General features: G+C 31.1%; 1 protein-coding gene across 1 annotated transcript; it reads left to right on the top strand.

Moving 5' to 3' along the window:
- Nucleotides 1-18516: 18516 nt before the first annotated feature.
- Nucleotides 18517-21613, top strand: LOC113380589 (the record flags this gene model as incomplete). The annotated part of the gene is made up of 4 exons (XM_026619770.1): nt 18517-19081; nt 19261-19861; nt 19916-20169; nt 21197-21613. Coding segments are annotated over exons 1-4 (1837 nt in total), but the record flags the coding sequence as incomplete, so codon positions are not given.
- Nucleotides 21614-24533: the final 2920 nt, after the last annotated feature.

The following is a 24533-nucleotide window of genomic DNA, read 5'->3' as shown; positions in this document are numbered from 1 at the left end:
CACTTAGGCCAATCGAGGTTTTTCACAACTCTTGACCTAGCAAGCGGTTTTCACCAAGTGGAACTGAATAAAGAAGACCGAGCTAAGACAGCGTTTTCAGCTATCGGAAGGAAGTTTCAATACAAGAGAATGCCTTTTGGACTTAAGAATGCACCAAGCACCCTGCAAAGGTTAACGAACATGGTATTGGCAGGAGTCGAAGGTTTTAAAGGATTAGTGTATATGGACGACATTATCGTTTACGGTAAGACACTCCAGGAGCACAATTCTAGGTTACGAGATGTGTTCGAGCAACTTCGTAACCACAACCTGAAACTCCAGCCAATAAAATGTGAGTTCCTAAGGCGGGAGCTGACCTATTTGGGGCATGTGATTTCAGAAAAAGGCGTTACTCCAGATCCTGATAAAGTGGAAGCAGTAAAAAACTTTAGAGCACCAATAAATCCTAAAGAAGTTAAAATGTTCTTAGGTTTGGTAGGCTACTATAGGAAATTTATTAAGGAGTTTGCAAGGATTGCTAATCCACTAACATTACTGCTGAGGAAGGATAAGGCATGGAATTGGAGTGAAAAGGAAGATAGAGCATTCAATCTATTAAAAGAAGCTATAATAAAGGCGCCAATATTGCAATACCCGGATTTTGATAAACCGTTTATCTTGACGACGGATGCCAGCGGTGAAGCCATAGGAGCGGTTCTGGCTCAAGACGGTCCAGCAGGAGAGATGCCAGTGGCTTTTGCTTCCAGAAAGCTTAACAAGGCGGAACTGAACTATGCCATAATAGATAAGGAGTTATTAGCTATCATATGGAGTGTTAGACAGTTTCGGCCTTATTTATATGGACAGAAGTTTATTATCTACACTGACCACCAGCCACTGACATATCTGTATAACTGTAAGGATCCCACGGCCAGACACATACGTTGGAAGCTCGCTATGGATGAGTACGAGTTCGACGTCAAGTACAAACCCGGGAAGGCGAACGTCGTCGCAGATTGTTTATCAAGGTACGACACTAAATACGGAGATTGCAATATCGAAGAAAAGATTGTGTTATTATTGAGAAATGCTTATGACAAATTCGTCGATATCAAAAACAATGGATCAATTATCAACAACAACGTTACAACCTCCGACGATAACATTAACTTATCTTCCAAGGGCACTCCAAGAGTCATTTTTACACCAAAAAGAAGAAATGACTTTACCGAAAACGCCGAAGTACACTCAGCAATACACACTACAGAAAATGGTTGTCATTACATCTATCTTATAACAAATAAACAAAATGAGCCAGTAAAACTAAAGGATTTTTTCAGCTGCATTGAAACGTTACTAAATTACGCTGAACAGAAGGATATCAAGGAATTTAATATTTCTAATCCAACCAAATTAGAAGACTACAAGGCATTAAAATCCGAAGAAATATTATTAATATTTCGATTTATATTTAAAGATAAAAATGTCAAAATTAAAATGTATAATAATTTTATTAAAGTAAATTTATCAAAGGATGAAATTAACAGGATTTTAGAGAAATATCACAACAATCACATTATAGGAGGACATTTAAGAATAGTTAAAACATACAATAAAATAAGAGAAGCATATCTATGGCCAAACATGAAAAAAGATGTGGAAAATTTTATTAACAAGTGTGAGGTATGCCAAGTTAGTAAATCATCGAGATATACGAGAGAGCCACTCCTAGTGACTACTACTTCGGTGTACCCATTCGAACGCATCTGCCTGGACATTTGTGGGCCCTACCCGATTTCTAATGATGGAAACAAATATATGCTGACGTTTATAGACGATCTAACAAAGTTCGCTGGCGCTATTCCTATTCCTAATCAGGAGGCGAAAACAGTTGCTAAGGCATTCGTAGACGAAGTAATTTTAAGATTTGGAATTCCGGAAGCTGTGCTGACTGATCAAGGAACCAATTTTATGAGCACTTTATTTAAAGATACATGTAAATTATTAAAAATTGACAAGATTAATATATCCATGTATCATCCGGAATCTAACGCCTCATTGGAAAAATGCCATCATATGTTTTTGAACTTCATCCGGTCATACATTAGCAAGGATGAAACCACCTGGGACCAATGGGTTAAATACGCGGTATTTGTACATAACACCTCTCCACATTGTTCAACTAAATTTTCTCCTTTTGAACTCGTGTATGGGCGTAAGGTGGATTTACCTTCATTTGTAAACAAAGAACCAAAGCCTCAAAACACTTATGAAAATTTTTTAAATGAATTTAAAAACAGGCTTCAACAGATCAATTCGATTGCGCGCGAAAACTTAATTAAATCTAAAGAAAAGAATAAAGAAAATTTTGATAAATTTGTTAATGAAGCAAATTTTTCTGTTGGAGATTTGGTTCTTATGAAGGATAAAACACCTTACAAAGGCAAGTGTAAAAAGCTTATGCCCATTTATAAGGGACCTTTTAAGGTAATAGAACAAGAGGGTGTAAATTCAATGATAGACGTAAAGGGTAAAATAATAACTATTCATAATAATAATTTGAAAAAATTCAATATTTAAAATTTAATAGAATTTGCAAATACAAAACCCATTTCCCAACAGGATGAATTCGAAAATTCTGGCAATATCTCTGGCAATTCTCACGGCATTCGTGGTTCCGGGCGAAACGGCTCTCCCCTTCAATATTACTTACATTGATAGCCCCGGAATATATTACGAGAGACTAGGTGACGTTGAGTTGTGCGGAGATTATTTTGAATTAATAATCTCACATAATTTATTTGACTATAAGTTGAATCTAAAGAGAATTTTAACAACTTATGATATTTTCAGTAATAGATGTAACACATCACTATATGAAGAAATCTGCAAACCTTTCCTAGACTCATCCAATAATGTACTTAGAAGTATAAATTCACAAAATGAAATAATTATTGACTTAATAGAAGAAAGCGACAGCACAAGAAGCAAGCGCGCACTTTTAAACATTATTGGATCAGTCCTTAAACAACTTTTTGGTACCTTGACAGAGTCCGACGCTATGTATTATGATCAACAGATTTCAATTTTACAAGAAAATCAAAATCATTTAATTAACTTAAATAAGCAACAAGTAGCAATTTACAAGTCGGAATTTAAAGCCTTAGATAATTTGACAAAACAATTAAATAAAATTACAGAAAGTATTGAAATCACTTTCGATAAAATTTTTGAAACTATTAACAAAACAGGAAAGGAGTTGCAGATTGCTAATATAATGATGGAGATAGAGAAAATGTTTATAATTTTCAATTATCATATAGAAAATTTTATAATCTATCAGAATAAATTAACTGAAATTATCGTTTCAGCTTTGCATGGGAAGATGCACCCATACGTCATGTCGTTACGACAATTAAAGAGTCAGATCTTTAAAATCACGCCAAATTTAGAAAATTCATTAAGATTTCCTTCTAGTATTTTAAATAAGAATTTCCTCCAAATTTATAATATTGCAAAGATTAATATTTATATTTTTAATAATAAATTAAATTTCAAGATCAAATTACCACTTGTTTCGGAAAATGGGTTTGATCTATACCAGGCAACCGCAATTCCGAAACACGTCGGTTCAAATAATTATTTATCGAACAGAAGTCGTCGCGAATAATGATCAATAAAGACTTGACTCAATATGTAACGCTGAACGATAATGAAGTTAATCAGCTCATCATTGTTGATAATAATCAGTTCATTTGGGAAATCAACAAACCCATATACAATTTAAGAGATGGAAAAAATTGTGAAAGTGAAATGTTTCTTTCGAAAGGGCAAATCCCAGATTGTTGCAAGACAAAATTTTTAAAACTTAATCACACTTTATTTTTCAACTTACACTCTGCAAATACGTGGGGATTTGTCAGTCCTGGAAGAGAAATCATTAGTATTTCTTGTAGAAATACGAGAAATATTACTGAGATATCAGGAACAGGACTGATAAGCCTTGCGGATGGATGTAAGTTAGTTAACCATGAAATTACGCTTCGAGCTAAATCTAAATTTCAAAATATAGTTACACATAATTTTACGAATAAAATAAATGTATCTGGGAATGAACTGAAAATCGGAAACATTTCACTTGACACAGTTCCGAAGTATTACAGATTTTCGAATAGTATCAATAATGATGACCTGTTAAAGCAGTTTGCAAGAAATATAGAACAATTTAAAAGAGAACAAGAAGCAGCAATACCACACACTAGTAGCAACTCTAAATATGTATACATTTTAATTATAATATCAATAGTTGTAGTGGTATTGCTAATAGCTTGCATAATAACAAAGCGCACAACTCAACAGAAAAATAACACCGAGGCTAGAGAAATGCAGAATTTGACACCTAATGAAATTTGATATATTATAATGTATAGAATTTGTGTTATGAAATTTTAATTACTACATAATCATCAGAATATTATTAAAATTTTTAATAATTTATATTTATTCAGAAGGGCATTAGTAATAAACCAAGGTGGCACTTTAATTGATTTTATCGAGGACGACAAAATTTTTCAAACGGAGGAACAGGCCGTAATAATAATAATTTTTTTTTTTTAATGTCTGCCAAGGGACTGTCAGACTTTTTAGGGGAAGCATCAACTGTCCTGCGCAATTGTAAACAAAAATTGTTTCAATTGCGACAGCAACAGTAAGTTTGTTATAAAATTTATTTAGTCCATAAACAGTACATTACAAAAACACCTTGTTTTATTATTAATGACCCAGATATTATAGTATATAATAGTCGAATAATTCTTGTAAAAGTTAGTAAAATCCTAGACACTGTAAGTGACTCTAGTTTATTAGACATTGAATGTCATATTGTTAGTGTTGTTCAATAAAGTGGTTATAATTACGGAAGAGCTTGTATTTTATTTACACCAAGTCTTCCAGCTAATACCTCTAGGAAACTACCCCGTTCGAGGAGACTTATCAAACCAGTACCCCGCTTATCATATATCTGTGGACGAGTTGATCTTGGGTTGCTAGGATTACCCCTACATAGCTAGAAGGACCCAGAAGCAACCAAGCCAACAACCACGCCGTCACATTTCACTAAATATGGAACTGTTAAAAACATTCAGAACGAATGTGAGTAGCCCTAAACGGAATACAGATGAAACAAATAGGAAATTTTTAACAGTAACAAGATTAGTGGACATGATTCTCGAAAAACCCATTCCATTTATTCACCCTAATGTCGACAAAGCGTTAATTACATATTATAACCAACCGAAAACATATGCGTACTGTTTTGAAACAACGCACATAATCAGCCAATGTGAAAAAAGAAAAAAACAGCGAAAATAAGAAAAAATTATACAGCAAAATAACAGGAAATAAAGATGGGGACGAAATATTATTACAAGACATAGAAATAGTACCAACAATAAACCAAGAATCAATACCAATAGTTAACCTAGATATAGCAACAAACATAGATCAAAACAAAATAATAGAACAAAACGATGACGAGCCGATGAATATGGACATTATTGCAGAAAATATAAACACAGAAAATGATCCGAATTCCGCAATAATACTAGCAAGTATTATAAATGCGAATATTGATTCAGAAAAAAACCCACAGAACAGAATGTAAAAAACATAAGACAATGATGGAAAAACTAATTGACCAACAAGAAAAAATTAGAAAAATAGTAGATGAAGTACTAATACCATCATTAAAAAATTCTAATGAATGTAACAAAGGCAATAATTATCCTTAATATTAGTGCTTCATATTCTGTTACCAGAATTAACATAATCCGGAAAATATTAAGAGACTTTGATGTAGACGTGGCGTGTCTACAAGAAGTACCGTCGAATTTAAAAATTTTATGTTTTGGTTATGATGTATTACTTAAGATTCAAGATGGCGCCAAGTAAACGTAATTGTAAATTATGCTCCGAGCAAATAAGTGAAAATGTATCTAATATACAATGTGCAATATGTGAAAAATGGGTGCATGCTAAGTGTACTAACTTTAGCCCAAGGGAATTTAAAAAAATAGCCCTGGTTATAAAGAAAAACGGTTATGAGTGGACAAGTAGCCAGTCCAAAAGTGAGGTTAGCGTCGTCGTGGCAGATGATGTCCTAGATTTTGAAGGCGAAAACACCACAATAAATGTGATTGAAAAAATGTTTCAAAAATATTTTTTGCCTTTCAAAAATGAAATAGAAGATGATCTTACTGCGATAAAAACAGAGCTCAACAAAATAACTCAACAAAACTCACCTGTCACAAAACTGTGTAAAAAGTTGGAAACCCAGGTGACATTTGTTGAGTCAAAAGTGCATCAACTGGAAGAGAATTTTCTAAGTGCAGATGACGTGTATGGGGAAATTAACGATCGCAAAAGGCGTGAAATAAACGTAATAGTTTTTAGCATCACTGAATCAAAAAAGAGCAATAGTGAGGAAAGGTTAAATGATGATAAAACAAAATTAAATAAAATACTCCCGAATGATCTGCAAATTACTGTCAACGAACTCAAAATCCGGCGGTTAGGCAAGCCCGCGGAAGGAAGAAATAGGCCAATTGTTATAGAAACCCCTTCAACTTCTATTGCAACTAAACTGGTGAGATGAGTTTCCCGATAATATAAGCTTTAAACACGATATGACTCCTAGACAACTAATAGTCCAGTCATTTTAGCATTTCTCCTCGTAATGTGAGATACCCAGCTGTAACTTTGTAAATAGTTGTATATTGACACCCTTAATGTTGTCTCAAAACCTACATATGGTAAAGTGTGCGCAACTATAAAATTTCGGGGTCAAAGGTCACAAAAATCGCGGTTTTTCGCTTTTTTTGTAAATATCTCATTTCCTATGGGTTTTTTGCTATTTATGTTTATTATCAATATTGTAGAATACAAAATTCTCTACAAACTTTGTTTGAAAATTTTTTTTATACGGTGAACCGTTTTCGAGATAGAGGGCGGAGAGCGCGCGGTCATAGCATCCCTTCAGGTCAACCGATGCCTTCGGTCAAAAACGCGCCATATATAGTTGATGAACTATAGCTAGATTAATGATTATAAACATTTGTCAATTTTTATTAACTATTTTATTATATTTTGTCATTTTTTCCTAACCTATCCACTTTTTATTCAGTATTAATTTATTTAACAACACTTACCTGCCCATTAAATTGCAGAATTGTTAATATAAGAATTATATTTAAATTTAAACCTAATTAATATTAATAAATTCTTACATGATAAAAAAACAAATAAATTAGGAATTTATCTTTTTATTAAAAAATATTATTTTATACATTTATTTTTTTCAAAGTAATAAAATGAAATAAAGGGTACAAAACTACAATTAATAATTTTAATCATCTTCTTCCTCTTCATCGTCGTCTTCCGGCTGCTGGTGAATTTCAGACTGGTCTTCATTGTCGTCTTCAACGTCATTTGTCTCAATTTCTTCCATAATTTCGGTATCAAAAGTTCCATCTTCGTTAATGTCGCTCTGGTATGGTAAAGCATTGAAACAAGCTTGTCCATTACATTGGCCACAAGCTAAAGAGCATTGCAAGCCCGCTTTCCTGCATCCGCATCGCGAACCACAACCACTCTTGCAGTTGCAGAAAATTGTATTTAGCAAATATTCTGGAGCAGGTGGTAAAATTGTCATGATAGGCTCCAGAAAATCGTTTCGCATTGCCCAACCCCATACCTTTGGTTCCAAATCATGCCCTAACCAAGTTTGAACTTGATAATATACACGTTCAAAATGTTGATGAGCAGCTGCACTTGTTGGTGGAATATTTGCAAGCTGAACAGGTTTATTAAGTTTTGTAGACTTAACGTAATGAATATAACGAAGATGATCGAGACTTTTCACAGATTTCGGAGCATTATAGACTGCCAGTAAAATTTGAGTTCCACACTCTAATAATCTCTGGGTCGAACAATTTTCTTCCTCAAATGCTTTAGCTAGTTCATCCAAATTTGTCAGTTTCTCAAAAACTTTTAAAAATGTTTTTTTTTTTCCTTTTTAAAAAGCCCAGAAGTTGTGTCACATCCACTTAATGCGTGCAGAAATAAAATATGTGTTTTGGAATGAGGATAATTATCAAAACTTTTAGTCGAGTATATCTCCGTTTTTACATTTCCTGTCCCAACTTTTTTAAAGAAAATTTCTTTTCCGTGGGACAGGGTACGCCCAATTAAAATGACGAGTAAATCAATATCTTGTCCTATTATAATTGCAGATTTTCCAGACATTGATTCTTGAATTGCACTTTCAACAATAAGGACATCCGCATCATCTCTGGCTTGTTTTGTAGTTATATTTGTAGCCTTTAAATTTTCTATTAACATGTTAATTAGCCTAATTTTATTATTTTGATTTGATAAAAAAAATTCTTGAGAAACTGGTACAACTATTGTTTTATCGAAACATACTTCATATGATTTTGAAAGTGCAGTTCTTCTTAGCTGCTCCATAGCTTTTACGTTCTTACTGTAGTCTAAATATCCGTCAAATACAACAATTATTTTGGACCTGTAATGCCTTTGTAAATAATTTATGTATTTATCAATTATAATAGAAAAAGTATCTTCTCTGCTGGATTGGAAGGAATGGAAGGATTTTGAAATTTAAATTACATTTAAAGAAAATGCACTTAATTATTTTCTATTTAAAATTTAAGAGTGTTTATGTAACAATAATCATATTATGATTTAAGTTTTTTCCTTAATTATTTTTTAATTTTAGTAAACGGTGATCAGTATTATTGAATAAATATAGATTTAAAGCACGAAAAAAATGACAAAATATAATAAAATAGTTAATAAAAATTGACAAATGTTTATAATCATTAATCTAGCTATAGTTCATCAACTATATATGGCGCGTTTTTGACCGAAGGCATCGGTTGACCTGAAGGGATGCTATGACCGCGCGCTCTCCGCCCTCTATCTCGAAAACGGTTCACCGTATAAAAAAAATTTTCAAACAAAGTTTGTAGAGAATTTTGTATTCTACAATATTGATAATAAACATAAATAGCAAAAAACCCATAGGAAATGAGATATTTACAAAAAAAGCGAAAAACCGCGATTTTTGTGACCTTTGACCCCGAAATTTTATAGTTGCGCACACCCTACCATATGTAGGTTTTAAGACAACATTAAGGGTGTCAATATACAACTATTTACAAAGTTACAGCTGGGTATCTCACATTACGAGATTGTTGTCTAATTTAACCTAAGATGACTGGGCTATAAGTTATCTCAAGAATTTGCGCAATGAATTGAACAAAGCGATAGACAATGGCAAAACGGATAAAACGATTATATTAATATTAACTGTGTATTAATATTAACTGTGTAAACGAGATATATTTAATATTAACTGTGTGCCTAGAATAATAAAAAAGCAGACATTTCTTGCGTAAATCAAAGAACAAACAAAATAATATCTTATTATACTACCAAAACACAAGAGGACTCAGAACAAAGTTAACAACATTTCTTACAACAACTTCGTGCACCCAAGTGCTGCCCTGCAATTAGTACGACCCTGCCGTACCTCGTGATGCGCACGCATCAAGATGGCCGCCTCCGTCCTGTGTAAAAGAAACGGCCATCGAAGCAAAAGGCCTCTTCAACCATCAGCGGCCAACAAGGACAAATCAATACACAAATTGTATTAAATAATAATAAATAGTATTGATCAAAATTAATCTGTTGTTATTCAACAATCACTTCAAATATATAGATGCGATCGAGATAGCATTAATAATAAAAATGAAAGAAACATAACTAGTGAGCTGCTAACACGAGACATTTAAATCAAGACATAGTTATAGGTTGCGTCTATATGCCACCAAGTTCATCCTTAGAAGCATTTCTAACTTTATATCTGCGATTTCATATATTAGCGAAAACACCCAAAATGTAAAATAGTATTAAACAAACCGAGTATCACAGACTAATTTACGATGAATTTGCTGCTCTAAACTGCCAACAAGTAAATCATATTCCAAACTGTAATGATAAGATTCTAGATCTCTGTTTTAGTAACATGAATGCTTCAATAGAGCATAGCAATAATATAAGAGATAGAGCACTAGCAATAATATAAGAGGACAAATATCACCCAGCATTAACCATTATCATAAATAACCAAACTGCTGTGGAAACTAATTACTCAAAGCCCATTTATCTATTCAACAAAGCAGACTACCTTGGATTAAACGATTATTTCTACAGAATAAACTGGATTGAGATATTTAAACTAATCAATTTAGACGACAAAGTGAAGAAATTATATGATATAATTCAAAGAGATCTAAAACTGTTTGTCCCAGCAATCACTCCAAAACAGAATAAATACCCCAAATGGTTTACAAAAGATTTGATTAAGAAGATTAAGCTTAAAAAAGTAGGACACTCTAAATACAAAAATATAGCTCAGACAAGATTTATACTGAATTTAGCATACTACAATCCGAATGTAAAAAACTAAGCAAAATATTTTACACTGACTATATAAGAAAAGTGGAGAATGCTCTGATAGTTAACACCAATGACTTCTGGAACTTCTGAAAACAAAAAAACGTAACGATTGCAGTATTCCCAATACTCTGTCATGGAACGAAACCACAGCCCATAACGGTGACAGTATCAGTAACCTATTTGGATCATTTTTCAAAAATATATATGCTTCGAAAACAGACAGCAGAATAGTACACAAAGATATAAACATAGGTCGCAGAAGACTCGACGCCAATCTATCTTATCTTAACGTGAACTACGATGAACTAATGCAGATTTTGCCTAAACTGAATATCAAAGAGGGTGCTGGACCTGATGGCTTGCCTAACATGTTTCTCAAAAATTGTTCAGCTAGTCTTTGTGAACCAATCACGCATATATTTCAGGAATCATTAAAAACAGGAATCTTTCCAACTGCTTGGAAAATGGCTTTTATTACCCCTGTACAGAAGTCCGGTTCTAAATCAATAGTCGGCAATTACAGACCAATTTGCATTCAATCTTCAATTTCAGAACTATTCGAAAAATCTGTACTCCCAAAATTGACTTGGTCTTTTAAAAATATAATCTCTACCAGACAGTATGGTTTCGTAGGCGGGCGATCAACAGCGACAAATTTGGTTCTGTACGCAGAATATATCATTAATGCTTTTAACTCCGAATTGGATGTACACGCAATTTACACCGATTTCAGCAAGGCCTTCGATACAGTAAACCATGACATATTAATCCACAAAGTGCGCCAGTATGGTGTTATGGGTAAAGCTCTGGAGTGGTTCACATCTTACTTTACTGGTAGGAAACTTCAAGTAAAAATAGATGAACATGTTTCTAAGGAATACGATGCAATATCGGGTATACTACAAGGATCGCATTTAGAACCATTTTTGTTTGTAATTTTTATCAATGACATCGGAATAGACTTCATGTCCGAATTTCTGCTTTACGCGGATGATCTAAAATTTTATAAAAAGATATTAAGCGAGAGCGACGTTACAATACTACAACAAGATATCGCGAGACTGAATACATGGTGTAAAATTAACAAATTAAATTTAAACTTCAAGAAATGTGCCGTAATGACCTTCTCTAGACCCCACAATTATTGTCCTCACACCTACTTTCTGGGTAATCAGAAAATTAATGAAGTAATGGCAATAAAAGATCTAGGAGTCATTATGGATAACAAACTCTGCTTTACTGAACATATAGATAAACTCACTCTTAAAGCCTTTCGTACACTCAGCTTCATAACAAGATGCAGCAATGACTCCCATAAAGTGGAAACACTTTACTGAATATATTCTCCTCTAATCAGACCTATTCTGGACTATTGTTCAATCGTCTGGTCTCCGAACACTGAACAATTGATTAATAGACTGAACTAGCTGTAAGTGGAATTCCGTTTTAAGGCAATTAAGGCATCGTGCCTTAAGACAAATTGCTGGAACTTCCCGTACCAAAATTTTTTTTTTTTTAACTATTAACATTTTTGAAAAAAATTTACTTCGAAAAAATTAGATTTTTGAGAAACTATAAATTGGACAAAAAATTACTTTTTTGTGAAATTTTTTAAAAAAAATTTCTTTATTTTGACATATTTTGGAAGATCTGAACTTTTTTTCAAAGCAATCGTACTGCTTTAACTGCATAGAGACAAAATATAAAGCGCGTAAGCGCCGCATCGTTGTCTAACGGTTAAACATTGGTACGGAATCCATAGGAATGTAAACAAAATTTATACTTATTGTTAAAATCTCTATAAAATATCTGATAATTTGATGTGCATGTGTCAAATGACCGCCAAATGGCATTTTTTCTACTTTTTCGTTAGATCTCCGAAACCGCTAGACCGGCCCTCATGAAAATTTGAGCAATTCTTCATCTTGTCAATACAAGTAAAATGGTTTTTGAATTATTGAATTCGGACGCTCCGTTCTCTTAAAAACTAAGTTACCGTTTTCGGCACTTTTTGCCCCGTATCTTCGGAACGGCTGGACCTGCCTTCGCCAAAAACTAATCAGCACGTCTCCTTATCAATACGAATCGAATGTTTTTTGAATTATTCAAATCGCTTCATCCGTGTTCCCGAAATCGTCGACGAAAATTTGTATCCGCACACACATACATACACACACATACACACACACACACATACATCCATTTTTTCTAAGGTATGCCAAAATATTCATAAACCTTTGAAACGTCGAGAAATGCAAAAATTTTCATTTTCGATTTTTTTGCGATTACTATAACTTGCCCTACGGGAAGTTAATAAGGTGCAGCATAAGTTTGAGAAATATGTGTCGAACTTTGCCTACTATAAAATGATAGGAAAATGCAACGCTGATGACATCATAAAGAAAAATCACGGACTTACTTTTCTTTTACAAGATAGTATACGGCTTTATTGAATCACCAGAACTCTTAGAAAAGAAACAATTTGTCACTCCAAGGCCAGGACTTCGATCCAATAGATTAATCTATACAGCAAAATCCTCAAAAAATAGCCCTTTAAATAGACTAGCCAAAGAAGTCAATGAGTATTGCGGCAGTTTGAACTTTTTCGATTTGCGTCAACAAAGTTTTGAGGCTAACATAAAGAAAAAACTTAAACACCATAATATTTTGTGCAATTAATTTTATCACCAAAGTCATTATTTAACCAAAGTATTATTTTATGTTACTTAATTATCATAGGTTTTTATAAAGTCTACGTGTATGTATTTATGTACTTATATGTGAATGTGCATATATGTGTATGTATGTATATGTATGCGTATTATATGAGTACATATGTATGTATATCGGTATGTAAGTAGATGTGAATGTATATATGTGTGTTTGTGTATATATATATATTGTAGGGCACCGCGTTGATGAACAGAGATCAGGGGTGTACAACAATATATAAATATACAAGTTAGAAATTAGCATACTATATTATAAAACTGTATAAAGCCGATTGACGTATAAATAAATAAATAAATATTCAAAACATTGAAAGAGGTACGGCGATCATATACCGGAATACAATTGCTGTAAAAAATCCTATATTATCAACTGATGCAAAAATAACATCGATGACAAAAATAGAATTATACGTATTTATGCTCCATCTGAAAGCAAAAATAAAAACATTCGAAATTCCTTCTTTGCAAATGATATACTGCCACATATCGTCGATAGATACAGTAGATTGAGTTTAATAGGAGATTCCAATTGTGTGATAAATGCAAAAGACCAGCAAGGTAATTTCAAATTCTATTAATTTCTGTAATGGTTTAAATAGATTAGTTCAACAACTGGATCTTAAAGATACATGAGAGAAGCAGTATGGAAATTTAGTGAAATTTACCTTCATAAGACATTCACAAAATCTAGGATAGACAGAGCATATGTATCTAAAAATATTGCGGATACAATTAAGAATACAGAATTAATTTCGGTAAGTGTTAGTGATCACCACATGCTTAAAATAAAATATATAACTGATTATAAATTACCAATTTATGGAAAAGGAATATGGAAATTGAATACAGAAACGTTGAAAAACTCGACAAATATTTTTCAAGAAATATGCAATAAAAATAAAAGTGCATATAAATATAAAAATGACGTAATAAGTTGGTGGATTGATCAAATGAAGCTAACAATTAAAAGATTATTCAAATCAATGGCAATTGATGCAGCAAACATGAGAAGACAAACTATCAACAATATGCAAGAATTATTAACAGATATGTCACAAAAAGAAAATAGCGAAGAAGATTTAACGGAATAAATTAGAGAATTAAAAACAAGGATCATATTAATGCAAAATAAGTATTTAAATGGAACAATGATAAGAAGTAAAATTAAGACTATTGATGAATATAAAAATGCGTCGTTATTTAGTCACGCTAAAGATATCAAAAACAAAAACAGTTCGTATATAAAGGAGTTAAAAAATAATGAAAAATTACAAAAATGAAAGACATTTTGGAACATGTTGAAAATTATTTTGAAGAAAACTTTAAAATCCAAGAATCTTCAGAAAAACACCAAACAATGTTAATACAAAATATTACAAAATTTCTAACAACAACTGATGCAGAAAACCTCAATAAAGAGATAACAATCGGTGAATTATGTGTGGTAATCCAGAGTATGAGTAACAACAAGACAACAGGACACCAGGACCCGATGGAATACCATATGAATTTTGTAAGTATCATCTAGAAATTATAAAAAATGATTTTGTAAATATATTGAATAAAATTTTTCAAGATGTTAGAAATCAACGGCTATTCGAAGGGATAATAACCTTAATACCAAAAGGCAAAAAACATACCATAAAAAACTATAGGCCGATAACTCTTTTGAATTCTGATATAAAAATACTAAATAATTTTCTCGCTAACAGAATAAAATTTAAAGTTAGTAAAATATTAGGTAGTGAGCAAACATGTGGTACCGAATAAAAATATCTCATATAATTTAGAATGGAATGGAATAAGATCTTCCATAGAGTAAAAAAATAAAAATATGGGAATTGTGAATATCGATTTCCAAAAAGCATTTGATACGGTATCACATACATTTCTTTTCCAAATAATAAATAAAATGAATTTCCCATCAAAAGTTATTAATTTTGTTAAAAATTATTATAAGTAGTCGAAGTCAAAAGTATTAATAAATGGATACACAACAAAAAATATTCGAATTGAATAATCTATAAGGATGTCCATTATCAATGTTGCTATTTAGTATGGTTTTAGAACCGCTAATTAGGACTTTTCACAAAACATTAAATAGAACAGCATTTTGCATATGCTGATGACGTGACTATAATTATGAGAAATATAAATGAACTGAAATGATTAAACATATTTTAGAACACTATAAAAAAATGAATATGAAAATGCGTCAAACACTTCAAATCTCACCATAAATAAATCCAAGACTAAAATTTTAGAAGTAGGAAATTGGAGAAGCAGGCAAATAAATACAAACATAGAAATAACTGATAGAATTAAGGTTTTAAGATTAACATTTAGAAGAAATTTAGAAGATACAACCATGAAAAACTGGAATAGAGTAAAAACTAGTGTCAGAAATATATTATATAATGGCGAAAGTAGAAACTTCAATCTGATTCAGTAAGATTCGTGAATATATATGCATTATCAAAATTATGGTATATTGCGCAAATCATAACTGGCCCAAAGATTATAATTAAAGAAATTCAGTATATAGTGAATGAATTTATATGGCAAAGCCATTTATATAAAATTCAAATAAAAAAAATGAAAAAAATATGAAGAAAGTGGATTAAACCTCATTAATGTAGAGACCAAAGCAGACGCACTTATCACCAGCAACTTTATAAAAATCATAAATGGAGAAAATTCCGAAAACAAAAATTCAATATTGAATTATATTGGATAATTTTAAAACCAGAACATCTGGTGTGACCGTCGCTGTAACATTGTAAAATATTATTACATATAACGGTCAGGAAAAGGTTTGTTAATCCCGTAAACACATGTTTTTCAGTCGAGTTTCGGCAGCCGTAGTGAGCACATCGTTCAAAATATTTATTTAATAGTATAATTTTGATTGTTGTGAATAGAAGAAATTATAACGGGTTATTATGGATACCGAGCCACCTGACCCGGGTGGCGGTGAGTCACAATCGTTATCAGATGTCGATATAAATACAAGTAGTGAAAGTGAATTGGAGTGGGATAATAATACATATTATGTCACAGAAGGTGACAAAATTCATTGGGTAAATGATACCACTAATATTAGAGATAAATCGGGAATAATTAATAGGAAAGATGGTGAAACATATAGAATTTATAATGAAAATAATGTAATGACTGGTAATAATTCAATAAATGACAGATCGGAAAGTACAAATAAAAAGTTAAAAGCAGATGTAATTAAAGAGGCAAATGCAAATCAAACTAGTGATAATAATTCAGTAGTAAATGAAAACAATGAAAACAATAATAATTGGTATAATATGTGTGTAAAGGACATGGAAACCATTAAAGAAATGAAATTTTATCAAGAAACGGATGAAGGCCCATTCATAGTGCATGCTGAGAGTAAAGATAAAAATATTGGAAGATTTCACCCAATGGCAGTAGGAAGAATCTTTCATAAACATTTAATAAATTTGAGTAAAGATATAGAAGAAATCAGATCAATCGGTAAAAATAAAATAAATATAGTATTGAAAAATTATAAGAGTGCAAATAGAATAATAAGAGAAAATTTATTAGAAATATTTAACATTAATGCATATATACCTAGACACAAATTAATGAGATCGGGAATTATCTTTGATATTGACCCAGAAATAGATGAAAAAGAAATATTGAGCAGTATTCGAAGTGATTGTGAAGTTTTGGCAATTAAATGTTTAAAGGGTAGAAATAATGAAACAAAAAAGGTTAGATCACAACGAGTCAAAATTGTATTTAGAGGTAATAAATTACCGGAAAGAGTTTATATACATTCAGTAAGTTGTAGGGTTGAACCATTTATTCAGAAAGTAATACAGTGCCACAATTGCTGGAGGTATGGTCACGTACAGGCCCAATGTAAAAGTAAAATACGTTGTAAAAAGTGTGCAGAGGAACATAAAATGGAGGTATGTAAAAGTGAATTAGTGATATGCGGTCTATGTTATCGAAATCATCTAGCGGATGATAAAGGCTGTGAGGTTTACTTGAAAAATAAAAAAATTAAAGAGATTATGGCAATGCAGAATATAACATATTCCGAAACAAGAAAGATAGTGCAAAACAATGGATACGCTGAAGCAGTTGGTAACACCAATCAGTTTAAAACATATGAAAGTAGTTACCCAGAAATCATTAATACCACTGCACGGAATTCAAGTACATCAAGTAGTAATAGGTATCAAATACTATCAAATTGGAAGGAAAAAGAAGAATATTATGACAAAGAAGTGTTAATGAGAATAAATAAGCCATATAATAGGAATAATATGAGAAATTTTTACAACAGAAATTTTGAACATCGGTCAGGGGTAGATTTAGTAGAAAGAAATGATAGTACTAATTCAAACAGAAGGAATAAAAGAAATGAGATTAGAGAAATATCAACTGCACGGAGGATACAATTGAGAAGTGATATTATGAATATAATTAAAAAACTAGAGGATCAGAGATATGGGATAGATGTAAATAAAGAAGATAATATGAATTTGATAAAAACAAAATTAGAATTAGTTTTAGAAAGTTTAGGTAAAGGTAGTGAAAAAAAATCATTAGAAATGGTTTATTCTGAAGGAATTGATTAATTATTTATTTAGCAAAGATTAATGTGTGAGTATGTAGGTAAAATTTAAAATTTAAAATTTAAAAATTATGTATGTGTGTATGTATATATATATGTGTGTGTGTATATATATAAATATATATTGAAAAAGAAATAATAAGAAGATAGTTAAGGTTCTATTGTATTTATTTGTTTATTTGGTTAAGTAATGTTAAATCAATTAATTAATTATTGTTATTAATTTTTTATATATAAGGATTAAATTATGAGAATAATGCAATGGAATATTAGATCGTTTTATGCAAATAAAGAAAGTTTAGAAGAGTGGTTATATAATAAACAATTAGATATAATAGCATTATCAGAAACCTGGTTCAATAAGAATAGGCAGTATAATCTAAAAAATTTTAATTGTATAAGAAAAGATAGGAACGATAATAAAGGAGGGTCGGCATTATTTATAAATAAAAATATAGATAGTAGGGAATATGAAATAAATTTTGAATCAGTCGAAGAAATAATTGTCAAATGTGTGCAGCAGAAGTTAACGTTAATAAGGAAAAAATTTATTTGATATCATTGTATGTTGTTCCTAAAACGAATATTTCAAAAGAGCAATGGAATAGATTATTCTGTAAAATCCCAAAACCTTGTATCATTATGGGAGATTTTAATGTTCACCATTATGCGTGGGGTTGCTCATATAGTGATAGATATGGTAATGAACTATTGGAATCAATTGAAGGAAACAATTTATATTTAGTGAACAATGGAAGTCCGACTCTGGTATTCAAAAATTCAAAAACGGTGGTTGATATAACTTTATGTTCATCAGAAATAATAAATAAGATAAAGTGGGAAGTGCAAAAGGAGTCACTGGGATCTGATCATTTTCCAATCCATGTTGAACTTAATGTGAAAAAAGACAAATATATAAATACATCAGTAAGAAAATGGAATTGTAAACGAGCAGACTGGGATAAATATAAATCCGTTATAGAAGAAAAATGCGAAAAGATAGATAATTCTACAACAGAAGTTAGTTATAGTGAATTATTAGATTGGATTGATAGTGCAGCTAACAGCAGTATACAAATTAATAAGGTGAGAAATAAAACCAGAAGACCAATGTGGTTTGATAATGAGTGCTTGGATTTAATTAAAAAACGAAGAGAAATAGAAGCAAAATACAGAAATAATGCAAACTGGGAAAACTTTATGGAATGTAATAGATTCAAGGCAAAAGTAAGAAGAATTTTCAAATTGAAAAAAAGAGAAAGCTGGAATAATTATATAAATAATATAAAACCTAAAACGCCCGCTAGGAAAGTTTTCAAAATGGTAAGATCTATGCTAAATATGGGTGAATCGGGAAATGTATCAAATGTAGTGATGATGTATTAGATGTTCTAGTAGACAAAATAGCACCACCAGGAGTTAGTTACAATATTGATGAAGATTTAAATGGGTATGCGGAAATGGAAAATGATTTATTAAGTAAACCGTTTACAAAATGGGAACTAGAAAAAACCTGGCATAAAAGAACGGATACAGCGCCTGGATTAAATAATATTCAATATTCAATGTTAAGAAACCTTCCAGAGAAAGGTAAACAAATATTACTAAAGATAATTAATAAATATTGGAAGAGGCCTGAATTAATTGATGACTGGCATATTAATAAAGTGATTTTATTAAGAAAACCAAATATAAATAGAAATGAAATAGATGCCTATAGACCAATAACTTTAAGCTCGTGCATAGCCAAGATAAAAGATAGATTGATAAAGAGGAGGCTAGAATGGTGGTTGGAACATAATAAAATATTCCCAAGAACTCAATTTGGTTTCAGAAGAAAACATAGTACAATGGATAATTTAAGTATATTTATTAGTGACATATATTTGGCATTTTCTAAAAATACATATGTTGTAGCACTATTTAGTGATATAAAGGGAGCTTATGACAATGTAATACCTAATATTTTAATGGATAAATTATTAAAGTTAGGTTTGCCATTAATTTTTGTACGAAGTATAATTTATAATGTTTTTCAAAGAAAAATAGTTATAGAGATGAATGATAGAAAATATGAAAGATACTTATACAAAGGACTTCCGCAAGGGGGTATACTGAGTCCTTTATTATATGCTTTATATGCTTATGACTTAGAAAAAATTTGGGTACCTGGAACAAAGATCTTACAATATGCTGATGATGTTGTGATTTATGTAGAAAGGAAAACATTAAAAGATGCTTTGGAGATTATGACAAACAATATTGATTTATACAATTTATGGTTGAGCAAAAATGGTTTAACATTATCAGAAAAAAAAGTACGATTGGTATATTCACTAGACATAATAAAAGAAATTTCCCAACAAGCATTCAAACAAAAAATTATAATATAAAAGTTCAAGAAATAAATAAATTTTTAGGAATTTATCTAGATCAAAAGTTGGCATTCAAGACACATATAGAAAGTATTAAAAAAAAGACAGAAAAAAGTATAAATATATTAAGAATGTTAAATAAAACTTGGAATGGTTTACATCCAAGTTCAGCATTAAACCTATATAGAGTATTAATTCGACCAAAATTAGATTATGGCTCTTGGATATTTAGTAACAGTAGAAAAATTCAAGATTTAGACAAGATTCAATATCGATGTCTTAGAATATGTATAGGAGCAATGAAGTCAACGCCAACAAATGTATTATTATTGGAAAGTGGAGAAATGCCATTAGAAATAAGACGAAAGCTCTTATGTGATAAATATATTTTGAAAAACATAATAAATAATGAATCTGTGTTGAATTACAAACTGATGGAAATATGGAGATGTATAGACAGGAGCACATATTGGATAAACAAAAAAGTACCAGACATTCTAAGCAGTTTTCAATTTTTAAAGGATTATAGGAAATTTAACGTAGTCCATGGAGTTCATCCATATTATGAAAAACTGTATTATAATAAAAGAACGATTGTAGTCAAAAAAGAGTATAAAAAGTGGATAGAACACGATGGACCTAATAGTATAATTTTATATACGGATGGGTCGAGAAATAATGTTTCACATAGAGTTGGATGTGCAATATGGATTGAAAAGGAAAAAATACCAATATGTTATAAACTCCCGGAGTTTATTTCTATTTATTCGGCAGAACTAATAGCTATTCGTGAAGCTGTTAGAATAGCTAAAATGAATAAGTATAAAAAAACTATGATTTTAACAGATAGTTTAAGTTGTGTAAATAAATTAGAGAAGTTCATGAATACAATAGAATTTGAAGAAAAATATATTTTGAAATATTGAATGATATAGAGATAATTACAGGGATTGGAAATAACATAAATATTGAATGGGTACAAGGTCATATAGGTGTGGAAGGAAACGAAAAGGCTGATGAACTGGCAAAAACAGCAAGTGTAAGCGGACAAGAATATAATAAATGCTTATATGGTGACATAATTAAGAAAATTAAAATTAAATCAGAGGAGAGATGGAAAGAATTATGGAGAGAAACATCGCAAAGAAAAGGAAGGCATTACAAATTATATAATGACTGTTTATCGTTTAAACCATGGTTTGAAGAGTTTAAAAATGAAGAAAGAAGTTTTATTGTCACCATCAGTAGGATAAGAACCAAACACGGAAGCTATGCGAAACACTTGCATAGAATAAAAGTGATAAATTCAGATATATGTAAATGTGGAGAGGAAGAAGGTACTCTGGAACATATAATTCTGGAATGTAAAAAATATGAAGAAAACAGAAAAAGAATGTTAAATTATATATATAGAAATTTAGATATTATCAAACCGTTTAACTTAGATCTATTAATTTGTAATAAGAATAGCTATAGAGTAATATATGAATTTTTAGTTAGATCAAAAATTAAAATATAAATATGTATATTTAAAATTATATAGAAAATATTTAAGTTAAAATGTATGTTATATGGCTAATTGTATAATAAGAGGAAGCCAATAAAAATAAAAAAAAAAAAAAAAAAAATCCCGTAAACGGGACGATCCTGCCAAGGCTCGACGGCTTATATAATTAGGTTATTAAAATGTCAATAAAATGTATTCCGTCGGCCTGAAATAAAATGAATATTCAGTCTAGCATAAACAGGCAAAGAATAAGGAGGTATTTTGTAAAATAGTATATAGAATAAATTAATGTGATATAAGAAAAGTTTCATTTTCTAAAACAATCATCGTGGGGATTTCGCATTTCATCGATTAATAAAAATTACAGTCCACTATCGAAGCATCACAACGACGTCATGTTGTAAATCGCTCCATTTGGTCATCTTCGAACCAGATTTTTAAAGTTGATTTAATCAACGTTTTGAGCCACGCATTCAAGCTTTGGACAGACCAGTTATCAAGACAAAAGCTTATTAGTACTGACTAATAAATGTCTCTAAAATAACTGAGTTTAAATAAAGTGATTGTGAAAGTGAAACTGTAAAAGTATTCAAAACTTATTTACAAAAACCTAATAATATTAAAATTTTTTGGTGCAGTGAGGCATTGCCAAAGTTATCGTTGTTGTAAAGACGTGTAATTTAGGTGATGTGAAATTAAGGGTCGCTTTTGCTGCATTTGCTCGAATCCATTACTGATTCGAGGCACCGCCGTAATCCTATACTGATACGATAGCGACGCCGGAAGCGACCAGCCTACTATTTTGAGGCATTCACCAGGAACGTGAAGCACCATCCGAGTAACAGTGATCTCTTCAGCACCATCCGAGTATTTGGATCCACTCGAAGATACCGCCACGTTTCCCGTCAAATCAACACTACACCAGATAAGCCATAATTTTATTTCATTATATAAATCTGGACATATTATTGATTGAAATTGGATCTTGCTCTAAGATTTTGGGCCAATTTCGTAAATCCTTAGGTTATTAATTGTTATGAAATATTATATCAGTTATTATAAACATTACTAATTATGGTTTATATATTTGTTAATTTATTTACACCACACTTATTATGTTACTGATGTGCTAGACTCCAATTCTAATATTATTAAATTAGAATTGTTAAATAATCAATTGATTATAGATTTAAATTCTGATATAATCGCTGATATTGCATAACGCCTGTTATACGTAAAATTTTGTAACGGTTGCGCTTCCCTATCAAAAAATTAAATTTATTGAGTTCTAAAAACAATTAAAATGGCAGAACTTAAAAATTTTAAGAAGGCAACAAAGCTTCAAATCTTATCTTGAAAGGTTAAATAATGATAATTGGGATCAACATTCTTCAGAAATGATAAAAGGTATTAAAAAGCATGTTTGACAATAGATTCGCGGAGTACGAAAAGGTTAGGGCAGCCATCCACGACTCGCTTGACGAACAGGATGAAGATGTTTTAATAGATAATATTTACCTAAAGCTAACCATTGAATTCACGCATCACATAGACAATTCAAATAATACACAAAATAATAGTAAAAATTGTGTCAATTTAGCCATAAAATTACCGAATATTCAAATTCCAACTTTTGATGGTAAATATAATAAGTGGATTAGTTTTAGAGATTTTTACCCCCACATCACAATCCACAATAATATTAATTTATCGGATGTCGAAAAACTGTACTATTTGAAATGTCATGTGTCGGGAGAAGCTGCCGCTATAATTAATAATATAGCCCTCACTGACAATATTACTCTGAAGCATGGGCTTTGTTATCTGCAAAATTGAAAACACGTGTATATTGTCTATTCACATTTACAAAAAATTATGGATATTCCAACGTGTTCGAAAGATACATACGAAATTTTAAAATCTTTTTTGAATATTGCACAGCAAAATCTAAATTCTCTCAAAGCGCTGTGCATAAAGTTGAAAATTGAGACCTTTTAATGGCCTTTTTATTATTGAATAAATTAGATACAGATACCAAAATAAAATTTAATACCTTTCGATCACAAAAGGAATTGCCGACTGTATCGGAAATTTTAGGTTTTGGAAAATAGTTGTTTGGCGTTTGGAGCTTTCTCGTAAGTTAGACATAGACCCGGACAAAATCAAATCAAACGAAAAGCTTTGATTTCGGTTTCAAATATTCAAACGATAGTTTGCAAGCTCTGTACAAATGCACATCATCTTTCTACATGTAACAAATTTATTGAAAAACCAGTTTCAGAAAGGTTAGTTTTCATTCGCGAAAATAAAATGTGTTTGAAATATTTAGGTGACAGGACATACAATCCGATCATGTAAATCAAAATATAAATGTAAAAATGTGTCATAACCTCATAATTCTTTATTACATTAGAACAGAGTCTGCAAACTAAAGCAAATAACCCGCAATCTCCCGGGCCGTCTACTGCGGTATTACCTGCATCACAAGTTTTGAATGCTAATTTAAATAACACGTGCGCTCTATTACTGACTATTTGCTTATTGTCAAAAATATTCGGGGGAAAAAATTCTGTACGGTGCATTCTAGAAACGGGTTCAGAAATAAATATTATTACCAAAGGTTAGGGATTCTCTAGGTATAAACACCGTTCCAAGTTCCGTACAGCTGACTGGAGTTAATGGCATCAATATAATGGCGATTCAATTGCACGCGTATCGATTTCAAACGAGTCTTCTAGTTTTTCAAAACAGTATCGTTCGTCATATTAGAAAAAAAT

This window comes from Ctenocephalides felis, unplaced genomic scaffold (genome assembly GCF_003426905.1).
Source record: "Ctenocephalides felis isolate EL2017-DRISC unplaced genomic scaffold, ASM342690v1 CF-g0.4_SCAFFOLD_02233, whole genome shotgun sequence".
Lineage (NCBI taxonomy): Eukaryota > Metazoa > Arthropoda > Insecta > Siphonaptera > Pulicidae > Ctenocephalides > Ctenocephalides felis.
Note: the sequence above shows the minus strand (reverse complement) of the source record. Positions and strands in the feature narration are given on the sequence as shown.